The sequence below is a fragment of the Thamnophis sirtalis genome, unplaced genomic scaffold (assembly GCF_051295495.1).
Source record: "Thamnophis sirtalis isolate CommonGarterSnake01/CBP01778 unplaced genomic scaffold, rThaSir2_p1.2 scaffold_9, whole genome shotgun sequence".
NCBI classification, from domain to species: Eukaryota; Metazoa; Chordata; class Lepidosauria; order Squamata; family Natricidae; genus Thamnophis; species Thamnophis sirtalis.
The window spans coordinates 62,787,180-62,807,603 of NW_028261389.1; the positions used below are offsets into that span (position 1 = coordinate 62,787,180).

Genomic DNA, 20,424 nt, shown 5'->3' on the forward strand with positions numbered 1-20,424 from the left:
ATGCTCCCCAGGCGACTGTGCTTCCCGTTTCTAGCGCTCCTATGTGTGTGAAGACCAGCTGGCAAGCGTGCCGTAACCCAGGAAAGCAATGGCGATGCCTGGCGTGCCCGAAGAGATGGCTCTGCGTGCAGCTTCCGGCATGCGTGCCATAGGTTCACCATCACGTGGCTAGGTGTTCATACATATCAAGACATTATAGTGTTGAACACAATTCTTTAAATTTTACGCAATCGGATCCACTTATTCTTCAAATTGCAATTTTTAATCATTCTGAAAAGCTGTAAGTCACAATTTCAGTGTAGGATTCTCACTTGGTCCATCATCTCGGGCATTTTTGGAGATGGTTTTAGTTTTAGATATTTGCTTTTGTTCTGTATTACGAGGAGTAGATATTTTTAATTATAGAATACTATATTGTGCCATTTGGTGTTGTATTGCAAAATAATGATACACCAAAGTTCTGTATCTATCATATTTTGCATTATATATCTTTTATAGTGGACCTACACTAGATTAGATTCTTCATACTTGTAGGAAGTTCTACAACTTGATGAGGTTCTACAAGAGACTAAGAGCTAAATAGAAAAGTTCATTCAAACACAGCCAAATTCTCTTACCAGGAAAGTGCTCATTCCTGAGTTTGTAGCAGCATCAGTGTCGATGGAAGTCATTGCTTCAGAAGATCATCTTGTCAAGAACCCTGGAAGCAGGACTGCAAGAGCAACCTAGGCCTGCAGCTGTTGGTCATGAGCAGTGGTGGGATCCTGCTGATTTAACAACCGGTTCGGTGATCGCGTGCACACAGTTTTAACAAAACTTATCTTCCACGTTATTTATGGGGAGTAACACAGCTGAGGTGCAGCAATCTTCTTCACTTCGCAAATCAGCTGAGAGGATATAGGTAAGTAAAGGGCAGGGACAGGTATGCGGGCCAACCTGATCATCAAGAGCAAACCGGTTCGCCTGAACTAGTCCGAACTGGCAGTCCCACCCCTAGTCATGAGATCCACAGCTTGATGAGCCCCTGACTCTTCGTCAGAGGAAACAGCTGATTCAGAAGAAACAGGTCATATTGGCTAAATATCAGGGCTTCCATCTTCAGCATACTTCGCTTTGCTGGCACCCTGCCATAAAATGTGGCAGGAGTAGTGGTGGGACATGAGGGATTAGGACTGGTCAAGAGTAGAAGACCTGGGGGAGAGGAAAAAACACAGGCTTTGTGAGGGAATATTCAGATCCGGCTTTGCTAATAACCGCTTGACTTTAGTAAACCTTTCATTTCAAAAACGGAGTTGAGGATCTTTCCTAAATATTCAGGTCGGGACAAAGGATTTGGGAAACTCCCTTGGATTCAAACTTTTACCCTTCCTTTGTTTATGCTAACAGGAAAATCTGTATGGAAAATGCAGTGACATCTACTATTTATAATATTTTACATAAGAGATTAGAATTCTACAATTCTAATTTCTCTGTTGAACCTATGGTTTTGCAACATTTCTAGCAACATTAAGTTAAATTACTGGTGAGGTCAGATTCCCCTACCCCCCTGTAAAATCTAAATTTCTTGATAAATGTAATAAACACATTTCCAGTAAAACCATAGCAGAACATCTGCACCGTTTTAAAGTGATGGTAAACAGACATTATCTCTTGAGTCATGGAATGATGCATGTATGGCTGTTAAGGGGGAAGAATTGCTTAGGTAACATAGACTTACCCAAGAACAAAATCTGCACCACTCTGCATGAACGGTTCATGAATAATTCAGAATGTAATTTGGAGTCTGGAACTTGTAGTGCTGAATCTTCATATATAGGTTCCATCCAGGACATTTCATTGCCACTCTTCAAATCTTTGAAACCATTCTTGCAAGAAACCATAATTGCCCACACCAGAGGTGACCAATGGGGGAAACAAAAATTGACCTCCACTCTACTTCCCTTCCTTGTCTGTTAATTTATACTTACTGATGAAAAAAACAGATGACTGCAATTCCTTCAGGGAATGAGGAAACGGCCTGTCCCCAATAGACCCCATGAAGTTCCAAGGGTCTCAAAAGGCCAAACAGTAGCTTTCTGACTTGAGACAGGTCACTGAGGTGCCACAACTCTACCAGTTCTTCTCCTCTGGGTAGCTAGGAAGCAGTAGGTGCAGAAGTGGGCATCACATAATGTAACAACTGGTTCACCTAGAAACAAAAATGGGAGCCTGCATGTGCGCAAGCTCATTTCACTCATGTGCATGCCTTCCACGCATGCACGTGGCATCAAACGCCAATTATATAGGATGGGATAGAGCCAGGGCGGGTGAGCGGGCCCAGCCACTCGTCGGAACTATCAGTTTGCCCAAACTGGTCCGAACTGGCAGCAGCCCACCTCTGAGTGGGTGTGGCTTTACTAACTACAGCCAATCAATGTTGGGAAAGTCTTTTGCATAGGTAAACTTAAATCTTGATTTTGGTGTTGCTTTATTTACTCCATAAGTTTCTGGAAGAACCAGGAAGGCAAAGTTATTGGCTCCATTCACTTCTTCCCATAATATGGTTGAGTGTTCTATTCCGGGTTGCTAATTTCAGGCACTTAAAACTTAATTACCTTGAATTATCTTAGAAGACGACAATTATTGTCTTAAAAAGAGGATAGTTGTGTGTGCTTGACTGCATTGCATAAAATACAACGATGGCTAATCCACCCCAGGGCTTAGAAAAAATAATCATTGCAGGTAAAAAGGCAATGATTATTGGTCATAATGCCTCTATATTCCTTGCCAGATCTGAATACCAGTTGCTAAGGAACTTGGCATGGAAAGAGCTGTTGCATTTGTGCCCTACTGCGGGTTTCCTGTAGACATCTGTTGGATGCTGTGGGAACCCCCTTTGTTAGTTTATCTTGAGTGTATTTTTAGATTCTAAGTCTCTTCAGCTGGAGGTCTTTCATGGCTGTTTTCTGAATGCATCATGTACAAAGGCAGACCCACAGAGGGGAGACATAAATCATTTAAGGAAAATTATTTCACTTGAGTTTCTTTCATATTTGGAAATAGATGGTAAAAGGGCAAAAAGCCTGTTACAGAGAAAAGACATCAAGTTACACAGGACTGATACTACATATGTGGTGGAATCTCCTAAATGTATTTAATAAGCGTTTCCTAAAATAAATTATTAAAGCCTTTCATGCATATTATATTATATACCATAACCCTGTAATCAATGGTGGGATTCAAATAATTTCACAACTGGTTCTCTGCCCTAATGACCAGCTGGGTGGTCATGGTTCGGTGGTCATGTGACCATGGAGGTGTGGCCAATTCAACATCACCCATGTCGATGGGCGCTTCGCCTTAGCTGTTATAAATGTAATAAAGGTTAACCGGAGAGGCAGTTTCTGTAACCAGGGCAATAAAGATTAGGCTAGAAACAACACCAGAATGTTTCCTTCCTGCCTTCCTTATAGGATTAGCCCTGTAAAATGGGAAAAAACAAAAGGAGATTTCTTCCAAAAACCAGTTCTTCAAACTGCTTAGAAAGTTAACAACCAATTCTCCCAAATAGATACTAACTGGCTGAATCCCACCACTGCTTGTAATGTAGACTTTCCTTTTCTGGAGACTGATATAAATAAAAAAATCTGCTTTCAGAAGTTTTATTTGTTATATAGTGCACCCTTCCGGCCTTGCCACAGCCAGCCAGGGGGTTGTGAGGAGGAGGAGGAGGGTAGCCGGAGCCTTAGTGCAGGAGCAAAATGCCACATTTGTGCTCAAGGCAGCCTTTGCGCTGGAGCTTGCGCCTACTGGGAAAGGCTGGGGGGACACGACAAGGCAATGACTGGAGGCTTAGTGCAGGAGCAAAGCAGCCCTATACCTGCCTTCGTGCCACATTTGCACTCAAGGCAGCCGTCGCCTCCCACCACACAAGGGGGGGGGGAGAGATGAAAGAAAGGAGAATTCTCCCCTTTTCTCTCTCATCTATCTTTTGCGTGCATGTGCACATACACAAGCAGGATACCCTCCTGGGCCAGGATCACTGGGCAGCAATGGCCATTACTCCTTCTGCTGCTGCCATTGCGCGCTCAGAGTAGCTGGCTGGGCTGTGCTGGAAGAGCCAAAGCTCTTCCTTTCCTGAATTCAGCTGTGGCAGCTGCTCCTCCCTTCCTGAGCTGACATGAAAGGGATCACAGCAGACACTGAGCTGCCCACAAAGGATGCGGTCCCCTTTGTGAGAGGGAAACAAATGAGAGAGAGAGAGAAGAGGGAGAGGGACAGAGAAATGAGCGCTGGGGGGAGAGAATGGGAGGGAGGGAAAGGAGAGGGAAACAAATGAGAGAGAGAGAGAGAAGGCAGAGAGGAACATAGAAATAAGGGAGTTGGAGGGAGAGAATGGGAGAGAGGGAAACAGAGAAAAAGAAGGGGGAGAAGGAAGAAAAAGAAAGAGGGAGAGGAAAAAGAAAAAGGGAGAAAAAGAGAGAGATGGGAAATGATAGAGGTAGAGAATGAGAAAGGAAAAGAGAAACAAATGAGTGAGAGAAGGGGGAGAGAGATGAGACAGTTGGAGGGAGAGAATGAAAGAGGAAAATAAATGAGAGAAGGGGGAAAGAAAGGGAGAAAAAAGAAAGAAAAAAAAAGGAAGAAGAGGGGGGAGGAAAAAGAGAAAAGCAGAAATGAGAAGGAGGGGAGGGAGAGCCATTTCCCACAGAAAAAACAGGAGCCACAAAACCTGGATAGGTGCGGCTGGGGGAGTGTCATGTGACTGGGTGGGAGTTACCTTGAGTTGGCCACACCCACCCAGGTTTTGTGGCTCCCGGTGACCTAGAGGCAAACCAAGTCATAACCAAATGCCAACATGGGTTTGTCAAAAACAGATCATGCCAGACTAATCTTATTCTTTGACAAAGTGACAAAGTTACCAGAGCAATGCTGTGGATATAATTCACTTGGACTTTACTAAGGCATTTAATAGATCACCACCGTACTACACGATAAAATAGAAAATTGTTAGTTAGACAGCATCACCACCAGATGGATTCATAACTGGCTGACAAATCACATTCAATTGTATTTCCTTTTCTTCCCTTCAAACACTAATTGAGTCAAGCAGTCCAACTCTGCTTCATATTTTTTTTTTGAGATCAGCCCAAGTTGGCCATACCCCTTTATCCAGCTGGGAAACTATTGTTGAGATACAGATCTGCCAGCAATACTTATATTAAGTTGAAGAATTTCAGAACAGGCTAAGGCTGGTTGCCATGAAGAATAAGATCTAGTACTTTATTGTTCCTTATTAACTACAAGAAAAAAGATACACACAGAATGCTTTAATAATATGTATTGTTACAGCATGAAAATATAGCAACAATGAAACCATAATAATAACACAATAAGTCCTCTATTTTATAGTATATTCTTTTAAACAATCCAGAAAACAAATCTCTCTGTATTTTTTTTTAAGGAAATAAAGTCGTAGTTTGGAAAAGTGGCCCGGTGGCACTTCTTCTATTTAACTGCACCTGTAGATTAACAAAATAAAACAAGAAATAAAGCAACAAGAATCGGAGAAATATTGTTTTAGTCAAAATAATTAATCCAGTGTGCTGGAAATGGTACCTATGACTAAAGGCAACATATGAAATATTTGTTTTACTAGCCTAAATTGATTTAATAATCATAAATGTCTAGATAGTACTATGCAGTCCAAAGTAATTGTTTTCCCGTAACTTTGAGACTCAATCTATAAATGTGTACATAAGGGGTTGAAAGAGCTCTAATTAACAGGGGAACTGCTAGGAAATAATAAAGGAAACAATTGTCTTAAGATGGAGGATGCATTCTAATGCCAGAACAAGAGCTTAGGCATTGATAGTTGTCCTGAAGTGCAGAGAGATTGATCATGAGGTTGTCCACCAAAATCATAATTATTTAATGAAGCCTCTATTTGTGAGCGGTGCAAGTAGTTTATCTGATCAAACCAGTCATTTTCAGCAGATAGACTTCCAGAGTAAATAAGGAACCCACCAATGCCATATATGCAATGTGAAAGTGGGATCTTATGTATCTGTATCGATCTACTAGATAACTATAGCATTGTCTGAAAGAATTTGGACAATGCGATATCAGTGGAAACCTTCCAAGACTCTGGATTTTTCCAACTATTCTAATAGTTGCAATTCTTGATATGCTGCAATAAATCAAATCCTTAGATATGAGGATGTGGAGAGATCAAAAGTGTACTCCTCCTCCTATGGCAATGAGGACCTGCCTCGGGGAAAGCACACAGCTACATCATCAGTGAGAATTACCGTATTTTTCAGAGTATACGACGCACCAAGATTTTGAACAGGTATATTAAAAAAAAAAGCTTTTGCACTCTGCAGGCTTCCCAAACCCTCTGCATCCCTCAGTTTTTTGCAAAAACGGACCCATTTTTTTTGTGTGTGCAAAAAACAGGACATGCACAGAGTGCTCCTGGGGGCTGGGGTGGCAAAAATAAGCAAAAAAACGGTCCGTTTTTCATTTGTTTTTGCCCTCCCCAGCCCCCAGGAGCACTTTGCAGGCCTCCCAAACCCTCTACACATCCACTTTTGCAAAAGGGGCGGTGTTTTGGGAACCAAAAATGCTGTATTCAGTGTATAAGACGTACCCAGATTTTCACCCTCTTTTTTGGAGGAAAAAGGTGTACCTTATATTCTGAAAAAACAGGGAACTATCAGTGAAGGAACTCCACAAACGAAGTGAGACAGAAAGACGAGAGCTGTATGAAATCTGAACCAAAGGGAGCAATGCAAAGGTAGAGGATGACACAGGTCTTCCACTCTTTCTGCCAGGAAGATACTATATTGAAGAATCTCTGCTGTACACTGTCTTGCAGTTTTAGCTTTAATTTATTAAATTTAGTTAATCCTGCCTTCCTCTAATAACATTAAATAGCACCCTCAAGAACTAGAAGTAGAAAGATTTTTTTAAAAATAGCTGACCTTGAATCTCATGTAAAGTGAGTTATTTGCTAAGAAAGCTATGAAAGAAAGTATGACCCATCTTGCCAAGAAAACTGCAGATACAAGTCCAGGGAGTTGCCAGGAATCAACACTTGGCCTGAAGGTATTTAAACAAGACTAAAATATATCAAAACAAAATAAGACGATGTGAAGGAAAGAAAAACATTTTAGGAAAATTGAAACTCTGAGAATGGATGTATTATTGTTTCTTGTGGTCAAACCAGATTAAGGTTGCTCAGCATAAAGCAAGGCTCTCAGGCATCATGTGTACCCCTATGAAGAATTATGGAGGTTCTAGAAAAAATTGAATGGATTGTGCATAGGTGGACTAGAAACCCCAAGAAAATACAAAATCCTATAAAAATATGCATGACACCACTACAAATCTGTAATCTTATGTATCTCAGTTAGACCACCTTCTCTGTCCTAATATAGCAGGGGTGTCAAACTCGCATCGTCACCATGTGATTTCCCCCCCCTTCATTAAACTGGGCATGAGTGTGGCGTTTGACGCATCTGGCCCGCGAGTTTGACAGCCCTGTAATAAAGCTTCACTCCCTCTTTCTGATGGCCTCCAATATAGATCTCTAGAGAACACAGAATAAAATCCTTACATTATTTAATGATTCATTCATTTCCACTTATTTCTTCATCAATAATGTTGAAAATCCACTCACTTTTTCTGATTTTCAAATTCTTGAGGCAAGTCACAACCAACGTAAGCGTCATTTATTAGACTGTACTCCAACAGAGCACCAAAGCAGGGATCCTGACCAAAGGAAAGAGGATTATAAAAGCTGTACAAGACACCATACTATAAAACAGCCATAGCTATTTCTTTGGTTTATATTCCTTAATATTAGCAGGCCTAAATGAGAATATGTTTAGGACATTATATGCAGCTGATTTCCACATAACGCTTTGTTGCTAGGATACCTAAGATGGTAATGTGAGAGATGAGCTGTAGCAAGCATAGTCTAACTTTGTATAATTTATAATACACGTAACTAAAGCCTGTTAAAAGTTTTTACATGCTTTTGGAACATTTATAATTTCACTGAGACAAAATTACACCTTTCCTGATTTTTTTGAAAGACCTGATTTGGCAACTATCCAAGATGTTCAGCAGACTTTAGTTAATAAAGGTTATTATTAATAACCAAGAGCCAAGGTGGCGCAGTGGTTAAATGCAGCACTGCAGGCTGACTGCTAGATCAGCAGTTCAGCGGTTCAAATCTCACCGGCTCAGGGTTGACTCAGCCTTCCATCCTTCCGAGGTGGGTAAAATGAGGACCCAGATTGTTGGGGGCAATATGCTGACTCTCTGTAAACCGCTTAGAGAGGCCTGAAAGGCCTATGAAGCGGTATATAAGTCTACTGCTATATTGCTCTAACTAGAAACTTTAGTGTTTCAAGTTCTGAGTTAGCATTTGAACACCATAAAGGCAATATGAAGAGATTAATTAATTGGTTCACTTCAATAGCACTATTGTTCTCTTAATTATGAAAAATTAAGTTAGAAGAAGCAAAATAAAATAAAACATACTACATTAGCTAAAATTATATTAGTGTGAATTAGAACTAAACAGACAAATGAGGATCATGGCATGGAAGACTGCTGCAACTGACAGCTGAATATGTCGATTAGTATCCGTTGTACATACACAAAAAATATTCTTATTAATTAAATGTATATGCTGCCCATCTTACTGTTGCAACAACTAAATGCAATACAACCCCACTAATATAGCACCACATTTAGCTATAACAATGCACAGTATGGTTGCTATGGGAGGGAAGGACAGTTTGTTATTAAAAGTGGCATTACTTTTGATTAAATGCCGTATAATCCATATATGACATATGTTGATGTCAACACTTAGTCACAACATAAATCTTTACAGGATGAGGCAAAACTTTACAACTCCAAAAAGGATATAGTTAAGATAATTTATGGTAACATATGTTACTACAAGTAAACAAGAGTTCATCTGTGACTTCATTTGGCTCCCTGCTGTATTTTCATTTAATGAAGTGAAGACTGAGTTCACCATATTTCACATATCTTTTCTGCATTTAATGCATTGCTAAGAAAGGCTGAGATGAATCACTAAGACATAACTTTTCCCCTGAACTTTAAATTGGTGACAGGCAGCTACCAATATCTCAATGATATTATTAGTGTAATTAAAGTAACACGAATTAGATAATAAATTAGAAATTCTTACTTTGGAAAGCACATGAGGATTTCCCACAACAATGAGCAAAGCCTTGGGTCTGGTAATTGCTACATTAAAGCGCTTTGAATTAGCAAGAAAACCTAGAAAGGGTCTTTCATCACCGAATGAAGTTTCATTTGACCGAACCTGGAACATAAGCCCAAACCATTTAATTTCTCCAAAAATGCATAGTGCTGCAAACAATTTTATAATCTGAAGTTGAATATAGCATAGGGATTAAAATGGTGGACCAGAATTAGGGGAGTTCAAGTTCAACTCTGTCCTTAGCCACAGAAACTCACTGGGTGAATTTTGGCTGGTTACTCTCTCAGTCCATCCTTCTAACACCAAGATGTTGCTACAGGTAGTCCTTGACTTACAACATTTAGTGATTGTTTACTAAACTGAAAAAAGTGACCATTTTTCAGTTATGACTTGTAGGAAATTAGCATCCATCCCTCTCCTAGAAAAATGAAATATTTTAGGAAAGATTAAAAATGCAGAATATTTCCCCTAAAAGGGAGGCAGGAACTTAGCCCCTCCCCCCACATTTGTTAATGGGCCATAAAGGCCTGGGGCCTACATAACAAAGATCTACCTCCTTCAAGCCGAGCTATAGTAGGAATTGCCCAAAGCCCTTTCATTGCATCATCACCCAGCAAGAGTCAACCAAGCTTGGAACACAGACATCCTACAAAGTTATCCCTGCATCGCCCCGTGGGAGTCTGACAACCAATCAGAATACAAGCTCATATTCAAAAGCCCAGAGAGGGCATAAAACCCAAGCACTCTCAGCATCTCTGCCTTTTCCTCCAGCATCTCAAGCCATGTGATACTGTTCACCAATAAACCTTCTTTCCAAGTAACTTTCTTGAATTCAGTATCTTTTTCCCCACTTGGAACTGAACCCAGAAGGACATTTCATCCAACAGACCTTTGCAGTATCCCCATGATCATGTGATCAAAATTCAGATGCTTGGCGTGAATTCATATTTATGACAGGTGCAGTGTACCTGGGGCACCTGATCCCCCCTTTTGCGATCTTCTCACAAGCAAGGTTAATGGGGAGGCCAGGCTCATTTAACAACCAGGCAACTAACCTATCAACTGCAGCGATTCATTTAACCACTGTGGCAAGAAAAATCGTATAATGGGGCAAAACTCCCTTAACAAAGGTCTCACTTAAGAACAGAAATTTGGGGCTCAATTGTGGTGGTAAGTTGAGGACTACCTGTCAGGGAAAAATAGGGAGCAAAACATGCTGTCTGTGCTGCCTTGAACTCCTGAAGGAAAATGCAGGATATGGCCATGATGTAATAGTGGTTGTGCAGTCTCAGAGATGACATATATTTTTGAAAAATTTCCAAGCCCAGAATGAATCATTCTCTTCCACCATGTACTGCAAGTGAGTTAAAAAGTAAGACCATAAATCAACCACAGAAGTCTTGGTCTAGCAGTTTGATGAGTAAAAGAACTGTACCCTAAATAGTCAAAGTTTTAATAGTATTTCCCCATTTTTAAAAAGGTTCAAAGGAAATTTGATACAAAGTACCTAATAACTGCAATCTTCAAGGTTTTATGTATTGGTATAATACAACCAACATATACTCCACTCCTCTGCTCACAATAGAATACCTTATGCCACCAGGCTTGAAATTTTGGGCTTGGAGAACCTAGGACTACGCCCATTAAGATCTGACTTAAGCGTAGTACACAAAATTGTCTGCTACAAAGTCCTACCTGTCAATGACTACTTCAGCTTCAACTGCAATAATACACGGGCAAACAATACATACAAACGCAAGGTAAACCACTCCAAACTTGACTGCAGAAAATATGAGTTCAGCAACAGAGTGGTCAATGCCTTGAATGCTCTACCCGACTGTTGTTACATCCTCAAACCCCCATAACTTCAACCTTAAACTGTCTAGCGTCGACCTCACCTCTTTCCTAAGGGGTCTGCATAAGCGCACCAGTGTGCCTATCCTGTCCCTGTCCTATTGTCCCCACTTATTCGTACCAATTTCCTGTGTTCATATCTATGTTTACACTTATACCTGTTATCTTGTACATGTTTGACAAACTAAATAAATAAATATACCAACTACCACATTTTATGTATTGGTATAGTACAACCAACTTATACCAACTACCACATTTTGTACTAATACCCAGCTTGCAATCTTAAGCACACCAATCAGATTCGCTATGTACGCTGAAAATGAAGAATTATGCAGAGGATAGGACGATCAATTTCAAGTAATTATGAGAGCAGCAATTCAAAATATCTGGAGGACATCAGTTGCCTGTCCTGAGCTTTGCTAGTCATTTACACATGTACTTTATCCTACTTCGGCTTGCTAATTTGGTGATTGACACTGGTCTCTGAATACCACATACACAAATAGCACTTCACTACATACTGTTGATATGACGATCACTGGGAATTCTTGTCCCTGAAATTCCTCTACTGAGCCAACCTTAATATCTGCTAGATCCACACTGCGTAAGAGAATTGTGATTTTTTCTACCTAAAATAAAGATACATTTTATTTCACAGACAGCATTGGACTAAAAAAAAATAACATCATGATTTGATTAAAATGATTCAGATATTGAAACAGTTCAATAAGTCAATTCTGATTTGTATTTTTGAAGGTTTTGAATAGTTTTCTCATTGATACTACTTTACTACAATTTGAATTAGAAAATAAGAAAGTTTATTGAAAGCAATCTGAATTTAAATCTACTTAAAACTAATACATTAATTGCAGATCTTCAAATAAGGGCTATTTTTCTTGGGGGAATTATCCACTATTTTTTTTGCTTTTTCATATTTATTGAATTATTCCAAAATTGGATAGCGTATTTTCTACAAACTATCAAGGATTGTCTTGGATGAGGAAGGAGACTTTTGTAGATATGTATTTTTCACTTTTTAGAAGACTATGCATATCTTGTATGAATGAGAAAAACTGAGCTACATAAAGCCAGGCTGCACATTAAAACATCTATAACTCTTCTACTCAAAACACTCAATTTTCTCAATATACTTTTGAAAACTATTTTTTTAGTTAGTCTCAATAAAAAAAAACACTAGGCAATTCATTTTTTATATTGTTTGTTGATAAATGTATTTTTCCCCTAAAAGTAAAATATGAACCACATTGGTCATTCACTAACTTTAACTACTCTAGGAATCAATGTAAATCTCAAATGTCCAATTCCCCAGGCTTTGCAAACACAGTTGGATACAGGTTTATTTAAGCCTGGAGCCTGGCACAAATGAGTACAAAGCAGTCCATTGAAAAGTCAGCACTGGGAGTTACCGCCTCCCAGTGCTCTATATAGGATAAGCAGGACTATGCCTCTTTGTCCCACCCACACAACCAACATCTGGCATCGGCATCCAGTTCTCGGTTAGCAGTCCACCATCTGGTGCTTAGGGCCGGCATCTATCCCATGGGCCATAGACTGTTGCCAGCCCGCACGCTGTTGCCTCCAGTGTCAGCCAGCTGGGTCCCGGAAGGCAACCAGTTAGCTGTGCGGGAATGCCACCATTGCCTCCCTGCCACATTCACTGTAGATGGTGCCATCCCATCCGGGCACCTCGTTGTCGCATGGCTCTTCTGCTGCCACATTCTCTAATTCCCCCCTCCCCCCAGGTATGGCAAGCTAATCAGGGCTTGACAGTAAGTTTTGTAAATAATGTGGATTATACAGTACTACCCACCAGATGGATTGACCAACTGCACTCAGTGAATAGTCCTCAATGGAAGAATATCTACATGGAGGGAAGCATGCAACGTGGTACCTCAAGATTCTATCTTAAGTGCAATACTCTCCAAATTTTTCATAAATGATTTAGATGTGGGATTGAAGGGTGAATCTTCAAACATGCCAACAACATCAAGCTGGGGGAAATAGCTGACACTGTTTTTTGCACTGGGTGTCTGCAAAAGCTCTTAACTTATAAGTTTCTTTTTTAAACTTTACATTCTTAAATCCTATTGTTTTATCTTTGTTTTAATATTTGTAAATATTTCTAAAGCTAAAATAAGCAGGAGACAATAAGCACAATGTTTGCTCCTTGTTATTTCTCACAGGGTATAGATAAATTTCCATTAACAATTTACACCTTCTGTAAAGTATAAATAGATTTTTTTTCATTGTATAAAGGTTTCCCCAAAGTACACATATTGCAAAATTTCAAATAAGAACATTCAATTCAAATTGTCAAATGTTTTCTCTAAAAAAAATTAAGGCAACTTGTTTTTCATTGTGCCGTTCAATGTATTCCAAAATATCCAACACAAGTTCTAACGTTATTTTTTAATTACCGTTTAGGTTAAAAACCCAGGATGATATTGATGAATAAATTCTTGCAAAATTACTTTCAGTCTGGGAAGCTGAAAAATGTATCATGGGAACTTCAAAGCCCTTGGTTTATCAATTAAGATTCAGAAATATCATATCTCTTAACACTTACCCTCCCCCCCCCCGCCCCAAAAGAATGTTTTTAGTGTTCACATTTATAGGCCAATAATGTAACTTAGACAAATGAACAAATTAACATCAAAATATACTATGGAATTAAAAACAATTATGAAAAGATGAAACTGAAAGCTATACCTGCTTTCGATAAGGTGCAACTACTCCAATGTCTTTCCCTAATACTGTAGAATTGATGCCTTTAACAAGAAGGCAACAGTAGCGCATCACTTGAACTGCTTCTGTAGGGTTGAACCAAGAAGGATTGCAGCCTTCACGAATTTCCGTACCCTAATGTTAGCAAGGCAAGAAATGAAAAACACAAGAGAACAATATTATTTCAAATACTTAACTTTATTTACACAGTGCTTGTTAATAATAAAAAGTCAAAACAGGCATTTAAATAGCCAGAGTTGTTCCAGAAATATTATGTTTATCATTCCGAGGAGACTCTCTACAATAGTGACAACACTGTAGCGTTGGGGCAATATAAAAATATGGTAGTCTTTGAATATATCTTCCCTCTTTTAGAAGGATTTGGGTGTTAAAGCAATTTTTAAAAAAATCAGCAGTAATTTCAACAAATGACAAATAGGAGATACAGTTAAGCATTTTTTTATTATTTGTGTCTGCTCCAGAAATAGTTTTTAATTTAAATATTTATCCCCATGCTTTCTAGAACATAATCTTCATTCACAAATTAGTGAAAACAGATTTCATCAGCAGAGTGACATCACTATATCTTCATTATACTTAAGATGAAATGTGTGAAGCTAATTAAATCTTTTTACATCTGGTTTTTACATAATTCTTTTAAAGCAGCTAGAAGCAACATTTAAAATGTTATTGTGCCATGCCTGACAGAGCATTCTGTCAGGCATGGCACTTGAGGTTTTCCCAAATTAGAACAGCAGATTGCAAAATTCTCTTGCCAAGATAAATTACAATAATTCATAAAATTATAAAGAAAAGAACATTTATGTTAAATATCTTGTATTCAAACTACATATCACAGCAATCTAAATAATGTGATATGCTTATTGATTTACATACCTTTGTGTATGTCTGAGATTTCTAAAATCTATCTACCTTAAGTGTAATGCAACGAATACTGATTTGTTTACATACCCTCATTCCATGAAAAATCAGTGGAAAGCCTTTCCTTGGCAGCTTTTCCCACCCCAACAAAGAGTTTACCACTGAAGGATCAGCACAGACTTCTAGTTCCTTGTGATAAAACAGCTTGGATGGCAATGTAAGCAATGCACCATGTGATCTGTAATTCTTCACAAGTTTTGTAATCTGCAAGCATAGAACCAATACCATAACGTGAAAATGAATACGGTTATATTTGGGAGCATTAGCATTTTGATATGTGAGTTGAGTTCTGTAAAGCGAGACATAATATTGCTGCTGAGGAACTCTAAATGGCTCCCTACTAGGTTACATTTTTAGGACATCAGGAGGTTCATTGTTTTTAGTCACATTCTAAATTATCAGTCATAGGTGGAATTAAAGGGAGCCGCCATTCTCCTCTCTCACTCATCACACAAACATATGGATTCATTCACATCACCGACTTTTCTACACTAACACTAACATCTATCCAATTGTGAACTCAACCTCCATGTAGTAATTAAGCTTGAAAAATATTTTTATTTAGTTATTTTTAACATTTCTGAACCACCCATCCATCTCAGAGAGGGACTCTGGGCAGTTTAAACACTATAGAAAAGTTAAACATTTAAAAGGAAGCAAGGACGATTAAACCAGGAGTGAAATTCAGCAGGTTCTGACAGGCTCTGGAGAACCAGTAGCGGAAATTTTGAGTAGTTCAGAGAACTGGCAAATACCACCTCTGGCTGGCCCCAGAGTGGGGTGGGAATGGAGATTTTGCAGTATCCCTCTCCTACCATGCCCATAGAAATGGTAGTAAAAAAAAAAAGAATTTTACCACTGGATTAAATACTCTTAAAATTAGTTAAAAGATGAAAGGGGGGGGGGGGGTTCAGGGTACCAGTCAGATCCACAGCTATGTGCTTCCCTCTGGATTCCTCTTGGCTTCCACCATATTAATCTTTGAAAGTATAATAGTACCTGGGAAGACCCAGGTCCAACTACTGAAAAGTTTTGTTTGCTGTTATCTTCTTCTCTATCCACAATTAGGAATCCTTGTGATTCAGCTGCACAACATGTTTTATATGGTACAAATTTTTGGTAACTTGTGTACACGTGAGACTGGATCACAGGTTGCTCAGGTCTGAGTAACAGAAACAATGCTTCCCAAAGGTGAGTAGTCAATGTCTCCCGTTACATAATTTAGCGGTTTAAAGTTATAATGGCAAACAGCCTTAAAATTGATCTGAAAATAAACCTTAAATCTTAAATACAGTATATATTTCAACTAGCCAATTACAGCTGAAGAATAGCAATATCATTTAGGCTTATATACTGTCCCATAGTGCTTTACAGCACTTTCTGGGTGGTTTACAATGTAGAATCATTATTTGCATATTGCCCCCAACAATCTGGGTCCTCATTTTATTGCCCTCAGAAGGATGGAAGTTTGAGTCAACCTTGAGTCCCGTCATGATCAAACTCCAGGCTGTGGGCAGCCTTAGCCTGCAATACTGCTCTTTAACCACTGTGCCATCTTCATATGGAAGTCCATAGAGTTCAGCTCTACATTTAATCAAAATTCCTAAGAATATACACAAATTTGCTATATTAACAGCAATTTGATACAAATGTCAGATTTAGGGAAACTTCCACACAAAGAATCTGTCAGTTTGAAAGCAGATCTTGATCATTATATTCCCCAGTTTCACTTACCAACAGAGGATTGTATGATCCACAGGGACCAAAAGCATCCTCATCTCGCAGGTACAAAGGGCGATGCATCAGCCTCTCCAACAAAGAGATGTTTAATCCATAAAGCGTTGCAATCTTAGATTTTATTATTGGACCTAGCTGCATGGGATCCCCTGAAAGTATGATCTTCAGATACAGAACATTTTTTTAAAGTGGGACAACTTGCATTTCATACAATGCTCTTCATGAATTACATAACAAAAACTTGGGAGATAGATGCTGTCAATAACAGAATACTCATTTCTCTCCATTTTTAAATAAAAAATAATTATCCATATCTAAAGTAGGACACTCTATTTGAGTTACTTTTGCATTTGAATAAAAAGAAACATCAACTCCCCGAGGCAGCATTTCCAAGTTTTCACTTAGGAGCAATATTTCTACCAATACATTTGTTCAAGGTTCAAATGGATCAAAATGCCTTCTATAAGATTTTAATTAGCAGATAGACTGCTATTGACCAAGAGATACCCTGATGCAATTTTTACATTTTACCTATTTGTATTACTATAAACATACAGTACATAGAAAGGAGGGGGATAATCTGATTAGTCTACAAGTAGAAATATTTAGCAACTCATTGTCCAGGGGCCTCATTTGGCCCAGAAGCCCTCCATGCAAAAGACAAACACTCTCGGCAGAAGTTCTATCATTTGAGGCAAACTGAGGGCGGATGAAGGTATTTGGTGTCTTCGTTGGAAAAACAGTGTCACTAGAGCTGTTGCAGGAACACTCTTTCCTATCTTGCTGAAAGGCTCTGTACCTCTTAGGTTTTTCAGCTTCAATTGCCAGAGACCAGAATCTCATCACCAGTCAGTGCTGGCATTTGCTTTGGTGTAGAGCAGGAGTGTCAAACTCAAGACCTGCGGGCCAGATCTGGCCTACGGGGCCACCATGGAAACAACAAAGGACTGGCCTTCGGTGCCTCTGCCAGCAAAAACGGAGCTTGGGAGGGCCACGCACTGGCAGAGTGCTAAGGCCACCACAGGTGCCTCCGGCACGTGTGATGTCGAGCTGGCCATGCCCACCTGACCCGTCCGAGTTCACAACCCTGATGCGGCCCTCAATGAAATCGAGTTTGACATCACTGGTGTTGAGAAAGCCTAATTTCATGAAATACCTTCCCACTTTGCTGATCTTCTTGCCTGTAGCTTCCCTTGCTTTCCCCAATCCTTTCTTTGCTTGTTTCTCTCTCTCCCTTCCTTCTCCCAGATCCTCTCCCGACATTACAATTTTCTTTACATCCAGACCTTCCTCAACAATAGCAGCCATAGTTAACCCTTCCTCTGTGTTGCCCTAGGTGGGGCACTGAACTGCTAATGCTGTTGGTACTAGCAGAGATGTTCTTCCACAAGAATGGAGCAGGGGCAAGGGGCAGGGCTAAGCCCAGACAAAACGACGGGCAATCTGGTAGCTCCAAGATTGACGTCAATACTTTGGTCACTGGACGGTCCTTTTGGACCTAAACCATCCCGGAGAGACAGTGACAGGGAAGGGCACATCCTGCTGATCCCAGAGATATCGCAAAGTCTCTGGTAATCTGGGAAAAAGCCTTTGTTGCTGGCGGCCATGAGGCAGCCTTTAAAGCTGCTGAAGCCGTGGACAGCTCCGCAACGAAAGGGCAGGAGAGAAGTGTGTTGTTTTGGTGAGAATTTTTTCTTCTTTTTTTGCTATTTGAGAGAACACTCTAAAAGATGAAAATTAAAGTTAAAATTGAAGACTGAAGAGAATAAGCAGCAAATTTAAGCCAAGTCAGACTGAACAGTTTTTTTCTCCTTTTTATTGTTGGAATTTGAATGGCCTTTAGAAATGCAGTTTACCTTTTAAACCGGACTGACTTTTATTTTCTCTTTTTCTTTTGAATACATTGATACAATTAATTTTTATTGCTCAAGCTTCCCCCCCCCCCACACGTTCTTTCTCCTATTTTTTCTTAATGCTGTAATGCTTAATGTCTTATAGTTTTTCTTCACTTTTGAATCTTTTTTTTAAGTGTAAAAGCAAGTGAGTGAAAGGGAAGGGGGGAAATAAGTAGCATTGCCACACAGAAGCTTTGAAACATAGTTTTTTCTTCTGCATGAGTGTTTTGGAGATAGCTATGCTTTCCAAGGTTATAACGTTTAGCTAAGGAATGATAATAATGAGCATGGAGATGTGTTTACACCAGGTGCTCTTTTTGTGATATCATTTATGCATGGAACTTTGGTTTGAAAGGAAAATAGAACATCAAAGGGAAAGCCTAGAGTGACCTTGAAAAAGCTTTCACATTGTAAAAATTTGGACTTTATTGGTGGCAATGTCTCCCTCCCTCCTTTGATTCTCTTTCCCTCCCCTCACTTCCTTTCCTTTTTCTCTACTTAATTATTTTCAGCTGGTCTGAGGCCATTTGTAGAAGAGGTTTGGCTTTTTCCTCTTTCTTTTGTTAAAGGAGCCGTGTACCTTTTTTACTCTCCTTTTTGTGTGTGGATGCATACATAGATACTCACTCTAGCTTCTGGTTTTCTGCTTTCCCTTTTTGGTTTTTTCTTTGCTGGAGTTTGCTAGTTTGTTCCACTGATTTGGATTAAGGTAAAGAAGAACCTGAAGATTATTTTTAATTTCTTTTTTTTGTGATTGATTTACATTTTTTTTTCCTTTTTATCTTTTATTTTTTTTTATTTTACCTCCTTTTTCTTTTTCTCTTTTTTCTTTAAAACAATTGGATCAATTGGATTAGGGCATACAAGAGCATGAATATATTTTTCTGATTTTTCTGTTTTTTCATTATTATTACTATTACTACTGCTACTACTACTACTACTATTATTATTATGATTATTATTATTATTTTCTTCCCACCCTTTTCTTTGTTTTTCTATTTCATGGTCATTTGGGATTATAATTGCCTTCCATATAAGCGGCCAGGCTGCCGCCGCCACGCGCCAAGCATAACTTCTTCTCCAGCTTCCTAACTCCAAAACCCAGCTGTCGAGTCTTCTAGCAGCAGCCACTCTAGGAGTGCGCTCTATGGTTGTGGGCTGGCTGCTGGAAGACTCTCTGTCTGGCAGCCGGCCCACAACCATAGAGCACACTCCTAGAGCGCCCGCTGCTGGAAGACTCGGCAGCCGAGTTTTGGAGTTTGGAAGCTGGAGAAGAAATTATACTCGGAGCGCGGCGACTTGCCCAGGGCATGGTGAGGCTGGGAGGCATGCTTGCTGGGGGCAGAACAGGCACTCACATAATCTCCCTCTCCAGCCGGACAGAGCTCCATGCACTGACCTAGGGGGTATCCCTAATGTGCCAAGCCGCGGGAGCTGTGGGATGGGCAGAGCACCATGTGGCTTGGCGCCTTAGGTATAGCCCCTAGGTCAGTGAATGGCGCTCTGCCCAGCTGGAGAGGGGGTTTGCCAGGTGGCTGCTCATGAGCGTGGTCACCTCATGGTTGCTTCGCCCCGAGGCTATGCCCGGCTCTTCAGGAGGATGCTTGCAAGGAAGCAGCTGCCCAGCAACTCCCCCCTCCAACTGGGCAGAATGCCACTCCCAAACCTAGTGGTATCCCAAAGGCGCCAAGCAACGTGAGCCTTTCCGCCCCCCGGCTCTCGCAGCTTGGCGCCTTTGGGATACTCTAGGTCGGTGAGCGGAGAGTGGGGGCTGTCCAGGGGGCTTATTTTCAGGGGTAGCCTTATATTTTTGCCTACGCGAAAAATGTGGCAAGGCGTTAGTTTCAGCACAGGTCATATTTTTGAGAAAACACGGTATTACCCAGGATTCTCTATTTGTTCCAGACAATTCCAGCTAGACTAGGTAAAGCCTACTTTGACAACCTAAACAAAATAGTGTTGAAATATATTTGGCAGGAAAAGAAAGCAAGAATAAAA

At 39.9% G+C, this 20,424-nt stretch overlaps 1 protein-coding gene across 1 annotated transcript in view; it reads right to left on the reverse strand.

The window, feature by feature from the left end:
* Nucleotides 1-7,617: 7,617 nt before the first annotated feature.
* MOV10L1 (Mov10 like RNA helicase 1) overlaps nt 7,618-20,424 on the reverse strand; it is a 47,532-nt gene continuing 34,725 nt past the window's right edge. Inside the window, exons 21-26 of the mRNA XM_087722558.1 lie at nt 16,529-16,693; nt 14,825-14,998; nt 13,838-13,987; nt 11,629-11,736; nt 9,215-9,352; nt 7,618-7,755 (exon numbers count right to left, since the gene is read on the reverse strand). Of these exons, the coding sequence (XP_087578684.1) occupies nt 7,660-7,755; nt 9,215-9,352; nt 11,629-11,736; nt 13,838-13,987; nt 14,825-14,998; nt 16,529-16,693 (831 nt within the window). The 3' untranslated portion in view covers nt 7,618-7,659. The remainder of the gene's footprint in view (nt 7,756-9,214; nt 9,353-11,628; nt 11,737-13,837; nt 13,988-14,824; nt 14,999-16,528; nt 16,694-20,424) is intronic.